The 18,977-nt window shown below is 41.6% G+C and overlaps 3 protein-coding genes across 11 annotated transcripts; 1 reads left to right on the forward strand and 2 right to left on the reverse strand.

Moving 5' to 3' along the window:
* Positions 1–399: 399 nt before the first annotated feature.
* Positions 400–3,812, reverse strand: LOC105696989 (cytochrome b reductase 1). 8 transcript variants are annotated; one of them, XM_012419924.2, is made up of 6 exons: positions 2,912–3,083; positions 2,666–2,757; positions 2,254–2,472; positions 1,880–2,091; positions 1,606–1,763; positions 400–1,275 (listed from the first exon to the last, which is right to left on the reverse strand). In XM_012419924.2, exons 2-6 carry the CDS (start codon positions 2,703–2,705, stop codon positions 1,116–1,118), a joined length of 789 nt encoding a protein of 262 aa, XP_012275347.1. In that variant the 5' UTR covers positions 2,706–2,757; positions 2,912–3,083; the 3' UTR covers positions 400–1,115. The 8 variants fall into 8 exon arrangements, with proteins under 8 accessions (XP_012275347.1, XP_012275351.1, XP_012275375.1 ...); XM_012419928.2 differs by lacking the exon at positions 2,912–3,083 and adding an exon at positions 2,866–2,889; XM_012419952.2 differs by lacking the exon at positions 2,666–2,757 and having other exon boundaries at positions 2,912–3,082.
* A 350-nt stretch (positions 3,813–4,162) lies between these two features.
* On the forward strand, positions 4,163–5,880 carry LOC105697047 (protein FAM136A). Of its 2 annotated transcripts, XM_012420024.2 has the most exons (4): positions 4,220–4,360; positions 4,514–4,529; positions 4,600–4,740; positions 4,830–5,880. In XM_012420024.2, the coding sequence occupies exons 2-4, from the start codon at positions 4,521–4,523 to the stop codon at positions 5,031–5,033; spliced, it is 354 nt and encodes a 117-aa protein (XP_012275447.1). In that variant the 5' UTR covers positions 4,220–4,360; positions 4,514–4,520; the 3' UTR covers positions 5,034–5,880. The 2 variants fall into 2 exon arrangements, with proteins under 2 accessions (XP_012275440.1, XP_012275447.1); XM_012420017.2 differs by lacking the exon at positions 4,514–4,529 and having other exon boundaries at positions 4,163–4,360.
* On the reverse strand, positions 5,590–18,668 carry LOC105697043 (DAZ-associated protein 2-like). Its single transcript, XM_012420003.2, has 5 exons — positions 18,392–18,668; positions 9,939–10,007; positions 9,596–9,699; positions 9,301–9,465; positions 5,590–9,050 (listed from the first exon to the last, which is right to left on the reverse strand). Exons 1-5 carry the CDS (start codon positions 18,405–18,407, stop codon positions 8,868–8,870), a joined length of 537 nt encoding a protein of 178 aa, XP_012275426.1. The 5' UTR covers positions 18,408–18,668; the 3' UTR covers positions 5,590–8,867.
* Between the last annotated feature and the right edge of the window lie 309 nt (positions 18,669–18,977).

Below are 18,977 nucleotides of genomic sequence, written 5' to 3' on the forward strand. Positions count from 1 at the left end.
CAAACAGAGATGAGTTAGGAGATTGCTCACGGGCAGGGTCGCGCGATCGATCCTGTGCTGCCCCCCGGTGGAAGATGCGGACGGCTAATACATTTACCACCTATTATCCCTCAATTGCGGCGCAACACATTTCTGATGGGGACTCGCGCTATCGCGATGGCAAATACAGGGTTTAAAGCTTTTGTGACGGGTTTATGACCTTATCAGCCGGTTTTCTGGCTGTCCAGCCCCCGGTGAATTTTTTTTTGCATCTGCGATTGCAGGAGCTTGCCGGGGAGATTGTCCCCTTTAAATTGATCTTTCGAGCGAGTGACTGCGATTTTTTTCAGAGCATTTTGGCATTTTAGCATTTTGAGGCATCTTGAGGTGTTTCTAGACGTTTCTACGCGTTTCTAGGCATTAACATACATATATTATTTATTTGCACTGAGACATTAACTCGAAGATAACGCAACGTAAAATTGCTAAGAGCGATATGGGATATATATTTTAAAACAATATGAAAATTCACAACCTTAAATATTCGTACTTCGCGTATACATATCATTGCATTTAGCACCATAGTTAGGAATGTACACACGTTTACCGAGACTTGTGCGCCAGTACGTTATTAATATAAATTATTGTGCATTATTCTTCACAATGTATTCTATACTTTCATCGTAAACACATAGAATTGAAGACAGATTTATACTTTCATGTAGAATATTGGTCAGTAGAGTCAGGTACCTTATCATTACTTAGAAGCATCATGATTGACAAGAACATGAAATACTTTGGAAATGGTTAAAAATTATGTTAAAAAATTGTTCACGATACAAGTAAAAATAGATATACCTGATTTGTTATTATCGTACCAGTGAACCGGAAGGGATATGTGGTTATTGCTGTACAGAGCGTAGCAAAATATTGAGATTGTTAAAGTTGGTTCGAATAATTGAAATTAAATAAGCTTGCAGTCGTTTTGACAAGCACGTGAAAATTAAACGATCGAAGCTCACGACTAAATTCGGATAAAAATTCGCACATTACCTTTGAGGATTGAAAATATTACATCGAGTATATTACATTTTGTAAAATGCTGAGTGCGTTGTTGACAATGATAACTGCATTTTTCAGTCACTTGCACCAGTCAGAAGGATGTCATCTTCAGGCCTCGGTAAACGTTTATATCGATGCTGCGATGACAGATACACTGTAAGGCCGCCGAAGACGATGAGAACTACTCCAATGACATTTACAAGAATTCCTTCCGGTGGGAAGTCGGAGTAATTTCTACATAAGAGGGAAAAAATTAGGTTATAAAATTTTGTTCTTTTGCCAATATTTTGCATATGAAGTTTCATAATAAGCTCCCAATCTATGAGTGTTTCCTAGATTCTAATCTCATATTTCATTGTGAAGTTAGCCGATAGTAATACTAATGATCCTTACGGAAATTGTTGTAACTCAATTATGCAATATTGCCGCACTTAAAATGAGTCAAATGTAGTATTACGTGTGGTACTGGCTAACATGACAATGAAATGTTACTTTTATACGGAAGTGAAAGCTCCTTATGCTACTTCATGATTTTGCAACTGTATTGCATTCAATGATACGAACGAAACAGCAAATATCGCCTTCTCGTTAAGTCCTAGGAGACACGAAGCGATAACACCAATGAATCCCGCAGTGCCAAAATAAACATGCACCGGCATGTATACAGCTCGCAATTGTGACTGGATTCCAGGATACAGAAAAGACACGCAGCCGGCTACCCACTACGAGTTGTGAAAATTAGAATGCATTTATCAGCTTAATTGTGAAAACTAATTTACAGAAGGATATTACTTTCATTTCTATTAATAACGCATTAAATATCTGCAAATATATTTACCTGACAGCAGAAAAGAATAACACTCGTCAATCCCACCCAGCTATGTAGAGAGTACATGTTGGGGATCGGCTCAGGCTTGTTTAAATTGTGACTGTCAAATACTGCGACTAAAGCAATAATGGTCAGTAGCAAAGAAAAAATCATCATTCCTGCATGAAGTAACTTCAAACGCCGTTTCCTGACGGTCCGCTGTGATCTGTATATCAACATTGCTGTAAAAAGAAATTAAAATTAGGAACATCGTAACTGTTAGTTAGAAAATTCTAATAGTTTTTTTTTTTTAAAGAATTTATATCTCTTACTTTGATAGGTAAATTGTATAATAATTTATTTACTCTTTCCATTTTTATGAAAAAGATATTGCTTGGACATACCATTAGCATAAAGGAAAACCAATCCAATTGTCATTAATAATGGATGCCAGTTGAACTGCTGCTTTGGATAAGAGCTCCATGCGAAACCATCTCGGTAACAGGTTGTCCATACAATTACCAATATTATAAGTAATACTCCAAACACTTCCGTTGCTGTTAAAAGGTAGCCAAAACCTTCCAGGTTTTTATTCTGTGATGGCTCTCCTATTTGATCCATGTCTGCACAGAAACAACAAAGAGGAATTAATTTTTCTTATTTCAATTATCAATACTTTTCATTTCATTTGCTCATATAAAAGAAGTAAAATAAAAGTAGAAAACAAAATCTGCAATCTTGAAAACAAACGGTATTTCGCAATGTATGCAAAGAAACAAGACACAACGAACATAAATAAAGAGAAGGAAAACGTACCTTCGCATATCTGGTACTCGTATTCATAATTTGTGGTCATATTAAATTTTTTCGTAGTTATTCAATTGTTACTACAGTTCTAGCGGAGCATGCTAAGAATTATTGAAATAAAGAAAACATTCAACAATGAAAATGAAAAGAACACATAAGACTGGCAGAAAGCAATAAGAGATTTCAAAGGAATCGACTATACTTTCTACCTGATTCAGTGCACTAAAATCTATCAGTAACCAATACTCTCTGCACCTTTTTACAATACGTCGAATCGTGTTGGCAGTTGCATCCAACGAGATCCCTGACAATCCTGACTCGAGTAAACATTCAACCAGCCCCCCAGTTTTTACGCAACAGTGCCAGGCTATCGAGGCTCAGATGGATAAAAAACAGATCACTTTCTAAACTACGTCTGAAATAACAAAGTCATATAGATACCGCATTCCACCAGTCCGAATACCGCCGAGTAGAAGGGTCTGACAAGTGAAATGTGAAAAAAAACCACACAGCGGAGAGGTACCAGATCCTTGGAAAATACAGCAAATCATCGGTCAGATGACAAACTACCAACACCTGGCCCTAACAAAAGGAACGTCAGAAGAGGTTATGTACAACAGATAAAACTCATTTACGAGCCCTCGGACTGTGTCAGCAGAAAATGGAAAACGCCCAAGGAAACGTATAGAGGAGTGAAATAAAATACTTCTAGATGTTATGTATTTGAAAGTGTTAGAAAAAGCTTCGCGAAGCGTCTACTCACTGTCAAGCGCTCGTGATCGCGTTTTGGGGCACCCGGGGCAACCGGGACACAGAGCCAACCACCTGATGGTCGAATTAAATTGAATTCAACAGGTTAACGAAGTCGATCTCAGCGGTGAGCGGACCGAAGGAGAAGTAACGAACGAGCTACGTCGTTTGCACGGATCATTGATTTTCCGGGGAGGAAAGCGAGAGGGAGAGAAGGGAGAGAAGCCGAGCCGGCATAACTACGCTAATTTACAAACCGGAGGATATCGTGCCCCGTCTCGGCGCCACTTTGCGAGCTCTTATCATCGCCAATTATTCGAATTCTCGTTTCCCCCGTTCCTTTTCCTGTTTCAGGTCTTCTACGTGGTAAAACACGTCGATCCTCCGTAGGAATCCAAGTGAATCGAATCCTTCCCCGATGGGATGACATTTAACTCGATCTCGATAGGGCTTCGGCACCTCGCTCTGAAAACAACTGTGTTTTGTGTACACTGGTAACACAGAGTTTAAAGTTTTCATTCGCTCTTATCTTTACCGGAATTTCGTTAGAGACCCGGCAATAACTTTGCTAACATTTTGTGTCCGTGTTTCGTAACTGCACTGAATTTTCGGAGATTTAAAGTTGGCGCGCTTTTTCCTGCCCAAAATTGTAGGCGTCAGTAGCGCCACTATTGGATATCGTGCGAAGTTCTTTCGGAAATAAGAGGCCCTGATTGGCTGGAGGAATAAAGGGATGAACTCGCGCAAACGCACTGTATGCGCCGTGAGCCGGCGTTACATGCTTTGCTCGCATTTGTACACATTTGTATTAATTTCTGATAATTCCATCGATCGATTTTTCATAAACAGTCTTGTTATTCAATCAAAATGGTCGAAGAACAAAGAAAACGTGTAGAAGATAACATGGCGCGAATAGTCGAAGATCTTGACAAGACATATCTGAGGAAGATGCAGGTAAAGTTGCGAGGTTATTTAGGTTATATTTCGCTTTTGCTTACATTCCTTCACCGTTTAACCAATAGTTTACGTTATTGCTATTGCAGATGTTCTTTAAGCCAATGTAAGATTCATTTCATAGTTCTACTATTGAACAATTCATTTTTACAGAGTAATTATGTCACAAGTAAACATTATTACGTACCATCGATTCATGGATAAAATTTTAGACTACAGCGAAACGCTTATCTGTTTAGGGCGACATGCATAGATGTGCCGCAAAATGCTGCGATAATGAAACTTACAGCTCTCAAAAAGTACGCTCCTGTGTGGATAATTGCAGTACGTCTTTAAATCAAGCACACGAATATATGCAAGCAGAATTTGAAAGGACACAGGTTGGTAAAAACATAAATCAAAGATTGTCACGACATGATTTACATTATTGTGCCGATCTGTAAAATTCATTTTAAATTACATTCCGTAGAATCGATTACAACGTTGCATAATGGAATGCAACGACAACATACGAGATAAGATGGGATCGAGTCCTGCACAAAATGAAGTTAATACATATGTGGACGACTTTGAAAGATGTGCTACAAAGTGCGTTGACAATTATTGCGGACTCCTACCGTCTTTGGAGAGCAACATGAAGAAAGTTCTTGCAAGTAGAAAGTTCGACCATTAACCCACCTAGGATGATACATAGTCGAAGATCCTTGTAGATAATGTATTACAAAATTTTTCTTTCAAACTGGTGGCTCGTCACAATTTTAATTATTGAACTCTTTTTCCACAATAACCATAAAAGTGTACATATTAATATTTGTTATCTGCACCTTCATATGTAAATAATTTACGGATATTCACGTGGTAGAACAAAAATAATGTACTCCATATATTTAGCATAAGAAACATTTCTTATACATGCAAAATGAAGTATCGATTTATTCCATACTTCGGGGGAAACGTTTTTTATTTTCCGCTTAAATACGGAATAAAAAAAGAACAACTATTTTAAAAATAAATCATTTGCTTGCCTCGATTTCTCTCTTCCAACAGTTTTGTTCATGTTAGAAACCGTAAAAATAATTTTCTAAGTGTTCTTGATTATGCGAGAAGTATCTGGTGAGAAGTATAACGAGGGAAAAGAATTGCATGATCAATGGTGTTTATTGAGACTGGTACACCCGGTACTCCTCTTCTTTTCCATCGTCTCTCGCTCCGACAAATGTAGTAACAAATTCTCACTTTACATGTTTTAATATCGTTTCACTTTTATTGTTACAATAGACTCTCACTGTTTATTGCACCCTTCTTCATGATATAAAATCTTCGAATCACTCGTTTTCACGGTTTACAAATTGTCGGTCAAAATGTACGCGTTCGTCTCCATCGTTTACTCTCGTTCTCTCTCTCTCTCACTCTCTCGCTCTAATTCTCTCACGCTTTTATTGTGTGCCTGTGTGTATATCTTTCTTGGATTGAGATTCTCCTTTAAAAAATACAAATCTGCAAATAAATGTCTTAAATAATAATAATAGCAATAAATATAAATATCAACGTATCTCGCGTTTCTCTCTTTCTCTCTGTCTCACTTTCTTCTCTCTAAGGAGCGCATTTAATATCTCTTATCGCGAAAAATAGTTTATTTCCTCGACGGTGAAGACGTGGGAGAAAACCCACGGAAGGTGTATTAAATCGACTCGTCGAGCCTCCCGAGTTACTGGTTTCCAACTTTTTGGCATTCGGCAAGAATCCAGACCCTGTGGTCTAGACTCTTTTCTCGTATCGGGGCTGAACGGAAATCGCACAGGGGTCTCCGATTGCCAAAGGACAATTTACACGCATCGGACGGTGAAAAGTTACGGAAAGTAACGGAGGAAACGACATGAAGAAGGAAAAATCGTATAGAAGGAAGAGAAATCCAAGATGCAGAAAGACCGATCAATAAAGACCTGCATGGTCGTAGTGGCGACAATTAGCAGAGAAAGTTTCTTAAAAGGGATTGAGTCTCCGTCTCCTAAATTGCCTACAAAACTAATCGTCGATCGAGGCGTCATCTCCACGACGCGATTGCTTAATTTAATATCGCGTTACGGCGCGTGTCCACGCGAGTCGATCAAAGACCACCATCGGGGGAATTGGATCGATCGCGTCAGAGGTTAGGATAGTCCGTATCCGGTGTTGAGAATCACGACTTCAGCTTCGGCTTCTTCCACTTCTTCCTAACCTAACTTAACCTCGCCTTTTTCTTGAACACACTCCTCGTGAAAGGTTCGACGTAGCGGAAAGGAAAACCTCCAACTTCGTCGTGTCGCTCCGACTTAATAATCGACACGAATCTTTCGCAAACTTTTCGCAACGTAAACAAGGTTGAACGAGCCATTCTCGTGGTCAATAAGTCTCGTTTATGCCCCAGTCGTAACCTAACCTGGCTTAAACTTAATTGTTCATTGTAAGAGATTCATTAGAAACATTTATACTAAAGGTTAAGGTTAAGATAAGGAAAGCATAATTGCTCTCTGTGAGTTCCTTAAAATAAACGATTAAATTAAGGTTAAGGTTATGATGGAAGCATAACCCAGGCTTTACGTGTACCGATTTGTACTGTAGGAGGTTCGAGCAACTCTGTTCGTGCTCCCTCGAGCCATCATTTTCGCATGCTCGCCGCGTCTATCGCCTAATCTGTCGTCTAAACTCAATCTTGCGTTTTCTAGCTAATATTATGGTAACCGTTCGAATCAGAATCTATCTCGCTCGACGAAGGAGAGTTCGCTCGATGCGGAGGCACCTCGCTATTGATTGATAATGACTACACCATTAACCGAGCCAAGATGAATCACGTCGAAAAGAAGAGAAGGTACAATATCTAAGGAGTCGACAGAGTGATCAAGGACTCAAATTTAATTCATTTACATAAATCAAGTAAATGAGTTCTCTTGGAGTTGTAAGTGAAACAGTGGTTCATCGAGGCATGGTCCACACCGAATAACAATTTGGCACCAAAGATCCACCGTTTACCGGAAAGGCTGTTTAGGTGGATTGTTATATCGGCGTTGCAGAGATCAAAGAGAGAAGTAGACTTCACCCTAATAAGGATAAACCATAGGCTCAAGCAGGGCAAACATGATTTAAATCAGTTTATTCATATCAATTAAAATAACAGATCGAAACGAACAGTGGCTTAGAAGAGGAACTTTCTTTAAATCGGAGCAGCCAATCGGATCACCCAAAGAGTAACTCGTTCGACATTCTTCTCGTTTTGTCAATGTCAAAGACCTCTCCTAACAGTAAATAGAAGTACAATGGTTATTAGAAGACTCGTTAATGCAAAAAAACATTCATACTATTTTTAACAGCATGCTCACCATCGTTCTGTCATTTTAAGGATGTAACTATCGGAGATAGAATGTGGAAACATAAACTGAACCTCGGATCGGAACAAAGTTGCAGTCGGACCAAAAACTGATTTAAATCAAGTGCAGTCGATCTTAATAAAAAGAAATGGAGTTCACAGACTCGATTTCTTTTCCTTACGTACCCAGAGCTCAACGCATGTGCCCTTTACTTTGAGTGCGATACACTAATCGAAGTTATATAAACGCCTTGAATCGATTCATTTGATTTTGTTTTCTCAATTCAAATGCTTCCCTCTGCTATGTAATTAACCTTCCGAATACTGATTTAAATTCACAAAAATTGATTTCATTTGAAGAAGTCTGACTCATCAAGTGTACCTGGAGGGTTAATCATATCTTTACTTGAACATCAAGCTCCAAACCAAGATCTGGGCTTCCATGAAAACCTCCAAATTTTGTGGTACCGGCCCTGGATAACTAACCATTCGTGAGAACGAAGAAAAACAATCGGATCGCCACATTACTCACCGATCAGCCTAGTTTTCTAGGGTCATCTTTTTCCGCCGTTGATATCGGTATCGTCCAAAGCCCGCGGCTTTCAGAGGACCTCTCTCGTTGTTACGTAGCCGTGTCGTTCCCTCGAGTTTTTACGCTCACTTAGTCAAAGCTTTCGAAACTGGAAAGCCTAGTTTCCAAAGTCTTATCGGTTAATTTCGAGCCCTATCACGAGGCAGAGTCAACTATCTACGCCAGAAAGGGGGCCGCGAATTTCCTCGTGAACGCGCATCGACGAAACGTCCCCCGTCGTCCTCGAAGACGGGGTACAACGGCTCTCTGGAACGAGAAGCAGGTCCACGAGGAACACGCGAGCAACAACAAAAAAATTTAACAATAAATCGCCATCGGTCCCGAATGCGACCGAGCGGTACATCCGCGGTTACTTCGAGCCCGAAGAACCGCGCTCGATCGGGGGGAACGGAGAAGAAAAGATGAAAAACGGGGGGAGAAGAAGATAATAGAAAGGAAAAAAGAGAAAAACGGACAGAAAAAAAATCTCTAACGAAACGTTAATTTGCCTACAGGGATCCTCGGGGACGACGTCGTCGATGGAGTCCCGAAGGTTCGCAAAAAGAGTCCTCCTCTCGGCCCGGACGGCAGGTTTACCAAAAGGTGTAACCGCCCTCCGTTCCTCCTCCAAGGAACGAGCCCTTCTTCTGCGAGAGCGCTACGCTGTGGCCTGCCATCGCTGCCAACTGCGCCGCGTTTGCGGCCACTCCGGGCGGCGGCGGTGGTGGCAAGACTGGTTGCGAGATTCCGTCGAACCGTGCTCCGTCGAATGCATTCTGCAAGGAGGATCGTTGAGTTACGTACCTCGATCGAAACCTCGTCAAAGTCCACGGAGTTACAAGTTAAACGCATGGACGCGGAATGTATGAAGTGAGATAAAGGCAAACTACAAGTGTCTCATGCGCTTCTGTGCCAAAACGAAGGTAATGCGCGAAGTCTCGGAGAGAAAATTTAGTTGACACTAAAATCACAGATATCAGCCACTTGAGTTGCATAGGTTTGGATAAATATTTGGAAATAACTTACAGGCACCATAATGGTTGGCCTAACCGGTGCAGGCTGCATCGCAGCTGCTGGATAGTAGGCCGCAGCAGCAGCCAGAGGTGGGTAATACTGCAATGGACCGTACGCTGTGGGGTAACCTGCTAGGTATCCGCCAGGATATCCTTGACCATACATGGGTTGATACATCTATGAGAAGTATTCTTGTTAGTGTACTTTAAATTTGTTAACCATCCGCGCTTGGTTAGAATTATATTTTAATTATACTATTCAGAAGAATCTGTCACTCCGTCGCAATGGTCGATTTAACACTAATTACCATAGGATGCGTAAGAGTCTGATCGTAGGTTGGTGGAGGTGGTCCTTGCGCTGCATATAGCTGTGGCTGATTGGGAAATACACCGTAAGGTGCAGCGCCTGCAACTGGGATAAGATGTTTTGATAAGTTAAGGTAACAAAAAAAAGGGAATAGCAATACGGAGCAAGCCTAATTAAGTGTGTCGTCAAATTTTAAATAAGTTTCTCTCGATGCGACATCGTTCAAAACGGTGTGCAACCATTCAGAAATTTCCATAGAAACCCAGAAGAATATGGACGTTTCATGCCTGGACATTGTTTTGGACAACCAATCAACTTAACCTCAAAGTACCGAAAAAACTTACCCCCGTAGGTGGCAGATTGGGCCGGCGCGGGCACGAAGCCGGTCGGTGGATGCGGTGCCACTGGATACGCTGTAACACATGACCAAGTGATTACGACGTCTCTTCAGAAAAAAAAGGACCCATCGTGCTCGAGGTCTAAGCCAATGGTAGTACATGGTACTACAGCCCAAACTGACTGACGCTTCGCTCTACATGCCCTTTGTCAGGCTCTACTCGTCACGGTAAACCACAACTTCTCTGACTAACAATAAACTAGCTCAATAACATCTCCACATTTTAGTTTTTTCACTGTTTAACCACATTGATTTTAGGTTATAGATGACATAACCAATTTAACTCGTCGTCTCTTCAATTTTCAACACTTAAGAGGTTTCCACGTTCTTAACGACACGTGTTTTGAAAATCTATTTTTATCCTCGATTCAGTGCTTCATTGTGGACTTTACTCGACAAGCAGCCCTGCTTCGGTGACAGATGAAGCAATACGTCGGCATCAAAACTTATCGATTAAAAGAAGCCTCTCCATTTTCGGAATTCAATCGAACAGTTGTTACATGCAAATAGTTTATAACCTGTAATTTGTAATCCCTTTGTAACAGTAAGATAGACTCGATTCAATGGATATGTCTCGATGCCACCGAGTGGTACTCCCACACCCAAGTATATCTTACACATGACATACACCGTCTTTCTTGTTCATTTTTAATATATATATATAAATATATATATACACATTCATATTCATGTGTATACATATATATGTCAAGATACTAATCAAAGCTCAAACAATGTTAGTCACTAAATAATGGTGAAAGGAAATAACCGAGAGAGAATTGTACTCGTTGTAACACCGATCGCATTTACGTGCAAAAGAAACGCTCCATTCAGCTTTCCCGTTTTATTTTAACCGCGAATCGACCTTGACGGAAGATCGCAAGAACCGAGGAAATAATCTTTTTGCTTCCAGATCTTAATTATATCGACTCGATCGCTGACTTCGTAAGAACGATCGGAGCTAAACGGGCTTCGAAAGTGCGCTCGCGCGTCCTCGAGAAATTATAGGGATTTCATGTACCTCGACTCTTCATTCAACAATTTATATTTGATTACTTTTGACTTGACTTGGCAGTCAAACTCTGCGGATCTACTTTTGAGGATTCTTTAAACGAAACGAAAGAGAAGAGCCCACTCTCGATACACACGTGAACGCCCGGCGTACGAGTCCTTCGTCTGATTATAGCTTAGAAATCAGAAACTCGGTAGAGTTCGCGTCATATACACACACACACACTTGTATTCGATAAGGTTCAAACTAATTTCGCAAAAATTTCGCTTTAACACTGACTGTACGATATAAAAAGGATTATTTCCTTAAAGTCACAAAGGCTTCGATAGCTTAACAAAAATGAAGTATCGGTGAACTATTCCCAGACAAAGGCACGTACCACCATCCTACTTTTTACTTCTAAAACTAAGATGTGATACAAAACCGATCTCAAAGCAAGTAGCGTTACGCAATCAAAGTATAAGCCAAAATACATCCATCTACTGGTCAGACCTGAGAGCAGAAAGTAGTGACAATCATTGATAAGATGATTCGAAGAGCATCGGCACACCGATTTGAAAACAGAATCGAGCCCTCTCTTGGCTTGGTGTACATTAAAATGGTGTACGTAACACCAACTGACAATAAAAAATGCTAAGGGTAATTTTGACTGGATTCTACGCTCAGATTCAACGTAGATCGTTTAAAATAATAGGAGGTGTGATGAGGAAACATATATATATATTTATATATATGCGTGTGTGTAAAATAAAGCGAAGAATATTAGGGACACCGTTTTGGCTTCCAGAGAGACTCTTAAAGGGATTTGTTAAAGAAAGAAGCAAATTGCCATTGACATCATCGTCGAGTCTGAGTTCCCTCGAACCGGATTGACACAGCAACGTGAAATACTAAAATAATATCCGGTCAGTGAGATGTGTAATTTATACAATGAGTACAATGGTACGATGAGTATATATAGATATTGACATATATATGTGTATATGTGCTTAGGTATATCTGCCATATCTACATATACATATACATACATATATATATATTTCTTTTTTATATCCACGTTCCACACATTCAAAAGTCGTGACAAGATTCAGCAAACCACAAAATCTTTCTGCAATAATATCAAACAAATAAAAGTATCAAACATTATTTGAAAGTTCATCGTAATTGCGTAAATATAAGTAAGTTTAGAATCGGACTAGGCGGTCTGCATCGCCAGGCAACACCGGACAACGGTGGCTGTACCCTTCTCTCTCTTTCTCTCTGCCATGGTGCACACACTTAAACGTCCATTTAAAGTTTCCTCAAAATGACACTTTCCAGGTGAAAGCAAGGAGAACCTTCTTTCACACGAAGCACAATCGATCACTTTCCTTTCTCTCTCCGATTGCAGTTTGCTCAAGAAGGAATTCTCAAAAAGACGATGCGAAACACCCAGCCCTATTATCTGTCATCTAGATTACATGCCGTGCTGTAGCAACAAAAATACGCAAAGTGCCCGTTTTCCAATGGCAATTTCAACGAATCAATACGGAGATCGCGGAACAAGAATGTATATATGTATTTTATCATACTCTCGATCCATTTTGCATAAATGACATATCTCCAAATCTTATGATATAGAAGCTAAATATCAAAGAGCGATCTTCGGTATGCCTTCGAGCACGCTTTAACTTAATTTCACAAAATTCAAGAGAACATAAAGATAACAATCTGAGAAATACCTCCATTCCAAAGTAAATGAGATACATCATTTAATCTTCAAGATCGGTGCACATTGAAGTCAAAGACGATGATTAGTCCTTCGTCGGAGACAGATTTGTGTTCAGAGGCTCTACTTTGCGTACGTAATTTGCTCAAGCTCAGCAGCAGTGGATCGGACATGTCGTACTCTCTAACATAGACGTCAGCCCACACCAAATTGTCCATAATTATCGAACGCGGCATCGGCTTAAGGGCTCAAAGGCTCAAGACCGTCTTGGGGCCGATTACCCGCCCTAACCCTTCCAACCCCCTCCTGGGCCCTTTAACCGATGCAGAATTCAATGTAGTAGGTATGATATTGTGTCAGTGCCACGGTGCAAACAATCATCGAATCCAATTAACGATTGATTATAGCGTCAACTGACCTCCTAGTAAAGACGGACTGTTCGGCGGACTCGTATAACCTCAAAGAACTGACATTTCGCGCACGACATCACTGCAAGCGACTCGAGCGCTGCTATCAGTTACGCGATGACTGCGATCGACGTTTCCATCTCGCGGGGCAAAAGTCCATTCACAAGTCGTCTGTCTTAATTAGCCGATCAGTCTACCATTATATTTAATGCTAATACGATGTTACGGGGGTGGGGGTGGGTGAAAGGGCAGGGAGGGTCCCGCAGGAGTCCCTGGAGCGCGCACGAGTCTCGCCGCTAGAGTGGGCTAGGGTCGCGTGGCCGTCAAAATGGCTACCAGCGAGCGTCAAAATGGCGGCCAGCGAGTGCCACGATGTATCTCCAGGTGACGTGACTGTAGAGAGGCAACGATAATATCTTTCATCCGCGCTTTACAAAACGTTCAGACTAGAAAGGCAGTCGATCTCCTTCGTGTCTTTGGTCGCTTTGCACTTCATCCACTTTATCGCGAGTCACGACGTTCCTTCAGGGATTATACTTGCTATTGAGGAAAACTCAAGACCGGCTTGGCACGTGTTTCACACGAAGAAGACAATTTCCTGCACTTCCTACGAGAACTTTCGAGCGAACTCGTTTGTGAAGACGCTGTGTATTCGTTAGTTAAGCTCACTATTAACATTACATGTATTACATTAAGGTATATAAAATGTATAATCTCGTAGACATGCACATGCATCGCAAGATGCAACGAGAAGTTCCTACGGTCCCGATGACTAACCATTGTATCGAAGGAATTCTTATATCTTGGACCGCGAATTATTCAAGAACGTTTACAGGATGTAGGAAATTCTCGAGTCCCTTCCTCCTTAAGTAACCCATTTTTCGATTAGTCCTATGACCTAGGCACGCGGCTTCAAAGGAATTCTCGTTTCCTTGGGCCCTCTCCTCTCTATTTCTGTATCTTCTTTGGGTAATCTTGTTTCATTACTTAGTAAAATGACATTTCATTAATTTGTTACTAATTTTGTAAAAGTCAATGACCCGTCTTGAGGAGAGGCCACGACGAAACAACAGTGGGAAGCGAATCGAATAGCAAAATACTTCCCTCTATAGATACATTTCGTCATGCTATACAAATGGGATGCATCATGCGACGCTGCAAGGATTTTCAAACAATGAATTAAACAGAAATTACTTAATCTTCGATGGAATTATATACGAAGCAATGGGTAGGCATATTATTATGGGAAATTCCTTGCAGCTGGTATGAGTCGACATTGTATTTCGCATGCAAACTAGAGAAGATCTAGAAATCGACTCAAATTATAGTTTATCGTGTCTACTAGTTACAAATTAAACTAATGGCAACAGCAAACGTAATTTCATTTTATAGCTTTTACGATTCCTTTGCCTTTTCTCACGCTCTCATCCTCTTTCTCTCAACTATACTCTTTGAATAGTTCCATTCTCTCTCTCTCTTTCTCATCCTCTCGATAAAGCTTTCTCTGTAGTACTCGTAAAAAGGATGATATTACGTTTCTCTCTCTTTTTTTTTTTTTTTCTTGTAACAAATAGACTACCAATGTCAAGTTACTGAGTGCAAAGTTTTCAGATCAGAAAACAATTCTCTAGAGTAAACAAGACGAGAGATCGTTCGACTCTACTTATCATGCGTGTACTGACTGCAAGTTTCGATTCTATCATTGGAGCTAAGAAGTCATCGATCACTTGAGTAATTTTCCATCGGAGTTCGGTGGCAATGTAACAGCTTATCAACTTAAGTGAAACTTGCAACCATAATCAGAAGATCAAGCAGCATGCAAACTATTGTTAAAAGTGAGCTACCGAATTAACTATCGAGTAGAAGTATCATAGATACGCCGAGCTTAGATACAGCATTCGTGTGTCCACCCCGCTGATCCGACACTTCTGAACTTAGCCACAAGGATTTTATTTTTTTATAAAAGGAGAAAAAGGTGTGTTAATACAAAAAATCTAGATGTACCCCCAGATAACAATGGAATATTAATTATATAAGCAACATTTCAATCTATGCCGTTTTTGGTTAATTTTTAAACAATAACTTTAGTCGCAAATGTCGCAGACTTTAAGTATCACAATATCAATACATTAAATTTCTATTTGATTGCAGTCATCGGCATGTAACATTGACTAGGTTTTTAAATCCTTGCAGGCTCGTCAAGAAGCTTCGGTGGCACAGAAAAAAAAAATGTAACAAATTAAGCATTCAGCCAAAAAGTATATCACGGTTTCAGTACGAAATATCAATACACCCATATCAATATCTTACGTTCATATTGATTTGGATATATAAGCAGCCGACGTCTCCAATTCGAAAAGTAATGCTCAAGGCCGATGTATTATCCAAAAGAGCTGTTGTTCCTAACGATTAATATGCTTTCATAGTTCCCACCGTTTATTCTGTTTTTTTTTTTCTTTTCTGTTTCTCACCCGAGCCTACACATGGGGGAACTAACATAATGTCTCGTTGCACTCCTAGTTTGCTCTACATTAAGGAATTACAGGTCATTCAAAGTTTCCCTTTTCTTTGCGAGAACATTACTCCCCTAGGTACGTTTCGTCGATTGCTCGCTAATTAGATTTTTATCGGCATCGAGAGCCTGGAAAAAGGAACAAGATAATAAGTGAAGACAACTTAAAAAAAAAAAGAAAAGAAAATAAGAAGTGGGAGAAACCTCGGGTCGCGTCCAGAACTTATTCCCTTAGGTTTGACAGCTACTCCTGGTGGTTTTAAATTCTCGATAAATTTAAGTTCGAGTAATATAACCGAGAATATGGTAAATTTAAGATCCTTACAGAATTGAAGCAATTTCCAGAAAACCTTGAGAATTTTAATTTTAATTAACTTCTATAAAAGCAATCCATTACCTTTAATAGCATTAATTATATACATGTTCCACAATTGTAATCAATCTCTTTCTTAAAATTAGGTACTACTTATGGCATGTATTTTCGGTTATTTGTAACTCAATTCGGCATAAAAACAATTGAATTCTCAGAGCATTTAATCACCAATATCCTCGTTCTCGGTTGTATTACCCGGATAGTTAAACCACTAAGAAAAACAAGAAACAAACTCCACGTCAGGCGTACTCTGAGAGACCTAACCTCAATCCCGCCGCGTCCTGTCAATCGTTGCAATTGGCACTTTTTGAATCGGGAGGCGCACGGCGAGTCTATAACTTTGCATGTACACACGTATATACGCAATCCACACTCTGGCATGACCGTTTTACTCGGGTATATACGTGTGCATATGTAATATATATTTTTTTTGCGGTTCATTATATTTATATATGTATATATATAAACACACGTAGTGAGTGTTAAGGTAATATATAGAGAAGGTGAGGTTAGATACGTGGCTTGGGCTGCACGCTCGCTGGTCTCCGAAGCTCCACCTACGGACTTGGATCGTATAATCGTCTTTGCGACGGTCTCCGCTGGAAAAACACATCGATGGCCGGAACTGTAGAGGACCGAACCTCGACGCCTCGGCACACGTCCGATTTCTACCTTGTCCTGCGCCGACTCCCATTCCGAACCCCTTATCGGCTAAGTCTTTTACGTTATAACTTAAGTACTAAGTGCCTCCCTCGACATCTCTCGACATTCCTCGACGCCGCTCCACGTCTTATAACCGTACTTACAGGACGATCATCCGAGAAGCGGACTTCTTTTCACCGAGTTACACGAGGGAAACCGAGGCTTTCTGCGACCCAATGGCTTCCAGAGTACGTTCGTGGACCTCTTGTTGGAAAGAAAGCCATGCAGATCGAACGGGGTCAAGTATTTTGATAACAGAATGTAAATGTATCCACCGACTCATTCTGGGATTACGCGTGACTGGATCGATACTTCAAGACGGAAGAGCTTCGATCGATGGTAACGCTAAGTTAGGATTCCACTTCGAAGGAATCGTTACATTCAACGGATGAGAATTCAAAGAACGATTCAGAACGGAGAAGGACCACTTGTATGCGATGGCTTAGGGGTTCTTTTCAAAGAAACGACAGAGTATGAACGCTTAATCCACTAGCAAATGATTCGTGATAACTGGATTGGATTATAATTAATTGGATCTCGGAAACCACTGTTCACTCTTGCAAGATATTATAAAGGAATCGATATTCATCCTAGATGTTAAATAGACCACATTGTAGGTTAAGACGAGAACTGAGTATCGCTAGTTGCAAAGAAGCAAAAAGCAATCATTCAGGATTCAATCGCAAAAATTGTAAGTTGTTTTTCCTAAAAGTTGCATAGCTATTGATAAACTCTGACATAACTAGTTCAAAGGTTCTCTTGGGTCGATCTTTATGCTGGCAAGGCATGAATCTGGAGATTCGAAGGAACAAAAAGAATTACTTGGACTTGAGAAGAGAAGAGCGTACGATAAAAACTCTCCTGACTTCTTAAACGACATTCGACAAATCACGTGAAACAAGTTTAGATTTGTTCGAGATTTTCCCCCCAGCCCAAGGATCCTCGTACCCTGAGAATCAAGAAGAATCATCCGAATGTTAAAAGCGAGAACGCATCACTCCGTAAGTGGAAGAGCGACATACAAAGGCGGGATCGACCCACGCGGAAGAGTTCGTTCCAGCCTGCGAATCGAATCGCGAGAATCGCGAGAATCTCCGGATAACCAAATGTCGAGAAGAGCGAGAGGGTGCCCTTGAAAAGTAGTGATTTCCTCGTAGGAGGGGAGGGCCGCGCCTCTCGCGAGAAAAGGCCGAAAATCGGCAGAAAACGTTCAGATCCGGAGAGCTCGGGAGGCAGGAAAGGGCCCCGGGGGAAGGCAGGAAGGACCCTCGACCGTGGAAGCCATTTTGTATTTCCCAGACGGAAGAGGCGCGCGCGGTAGTATTGATTAATCCGTCAGCCCGGGTGGGAAAAGCTCGCGGACGGCCCCCCCTCCCCGGCCCGCTCGCCGCGACGGCCGTCGACGAGGACGCGAAATCTCGCCTTGAGCCCCGCTTCCGACGGGCTCCTCTCCGAGGGTCTCGAAGGAGCGACAAGTGGCGATGCCGCGCGTCCCTCTCCCTCTCGCTCGCTCTCGAGAGAGGCCTCGGCCCCTCTCTCTCGCTCCCTCATCCTTCAAGAGCACGGAGATCCCCGAGGGAGAGACCGGGAGAGAGAGAGAGAGAGAGAGAAAGAGAGAGGGAGAGGCGGGCACGGGACCGATTAAATCTCTAGTCGAGGCGCGTAATTAGCGTGCGTGATAGTTACCTTTCTTGTCGGTCATTATTGCTTTAAGGTTCGCGCTTTCGGGTTATATCCCTACGTTTTGCTCTCGTTAGAACGAAACGGCGGGCGGGTGTTAGGTTAGTTTTCCCTAATTATATCGCACTGACTCCAAAGGGACGTTTGCGTTCCGACTGATTCCGACTGATCCCGGCACTGGGAGGAAAACGGGGAACGGCCTGACACTCGCAAGGCACTCGGGAGAACGCTCGGCCACCCTCGGACTTGACACGGACGGGAACACTAGCGCCGAACTAGCGCCGAACTAGCGCCCGCTCGCCGCCCGACAAGGTCTCTCGACTGCTGCGGGGTGCGCGGAACAAGAGCTGCGGCCCGACTCCGGCAGATGGCGAAACGCCCCGACGTCTGGGGATTATTCCCCATGAGTTCTGCGCATCGTTCTCTTAGACCATGTATATCTAGACCTCGCATAGCAGTGGAAGGGGTAAACTCGAATACCACAGGACCACGTATGCCGACGACTCATCCCCAGTTAAAGCTGGTTAAAGCCATTTTACTTACTGAAAATCTGGGAGTGGGAGGTCCAATGCGAGGTCTAGATATATATGGT

The sequence above is a fragment of the Orussus abietinus genome, unplaced genomic scaffold (assembly GCF_000612105.2).
Source record: "Orussus abietinus isolate OABI.00-Male unplaced genomic scaffold, Oabi_2.0 scaffold13, whole genome shotgun sequence".
NCBI lineage: Eukaryota > Metazoa > Arthropoda > Insecta > Hymenoptera > Orussidae > Orussus > Orussus abietinus.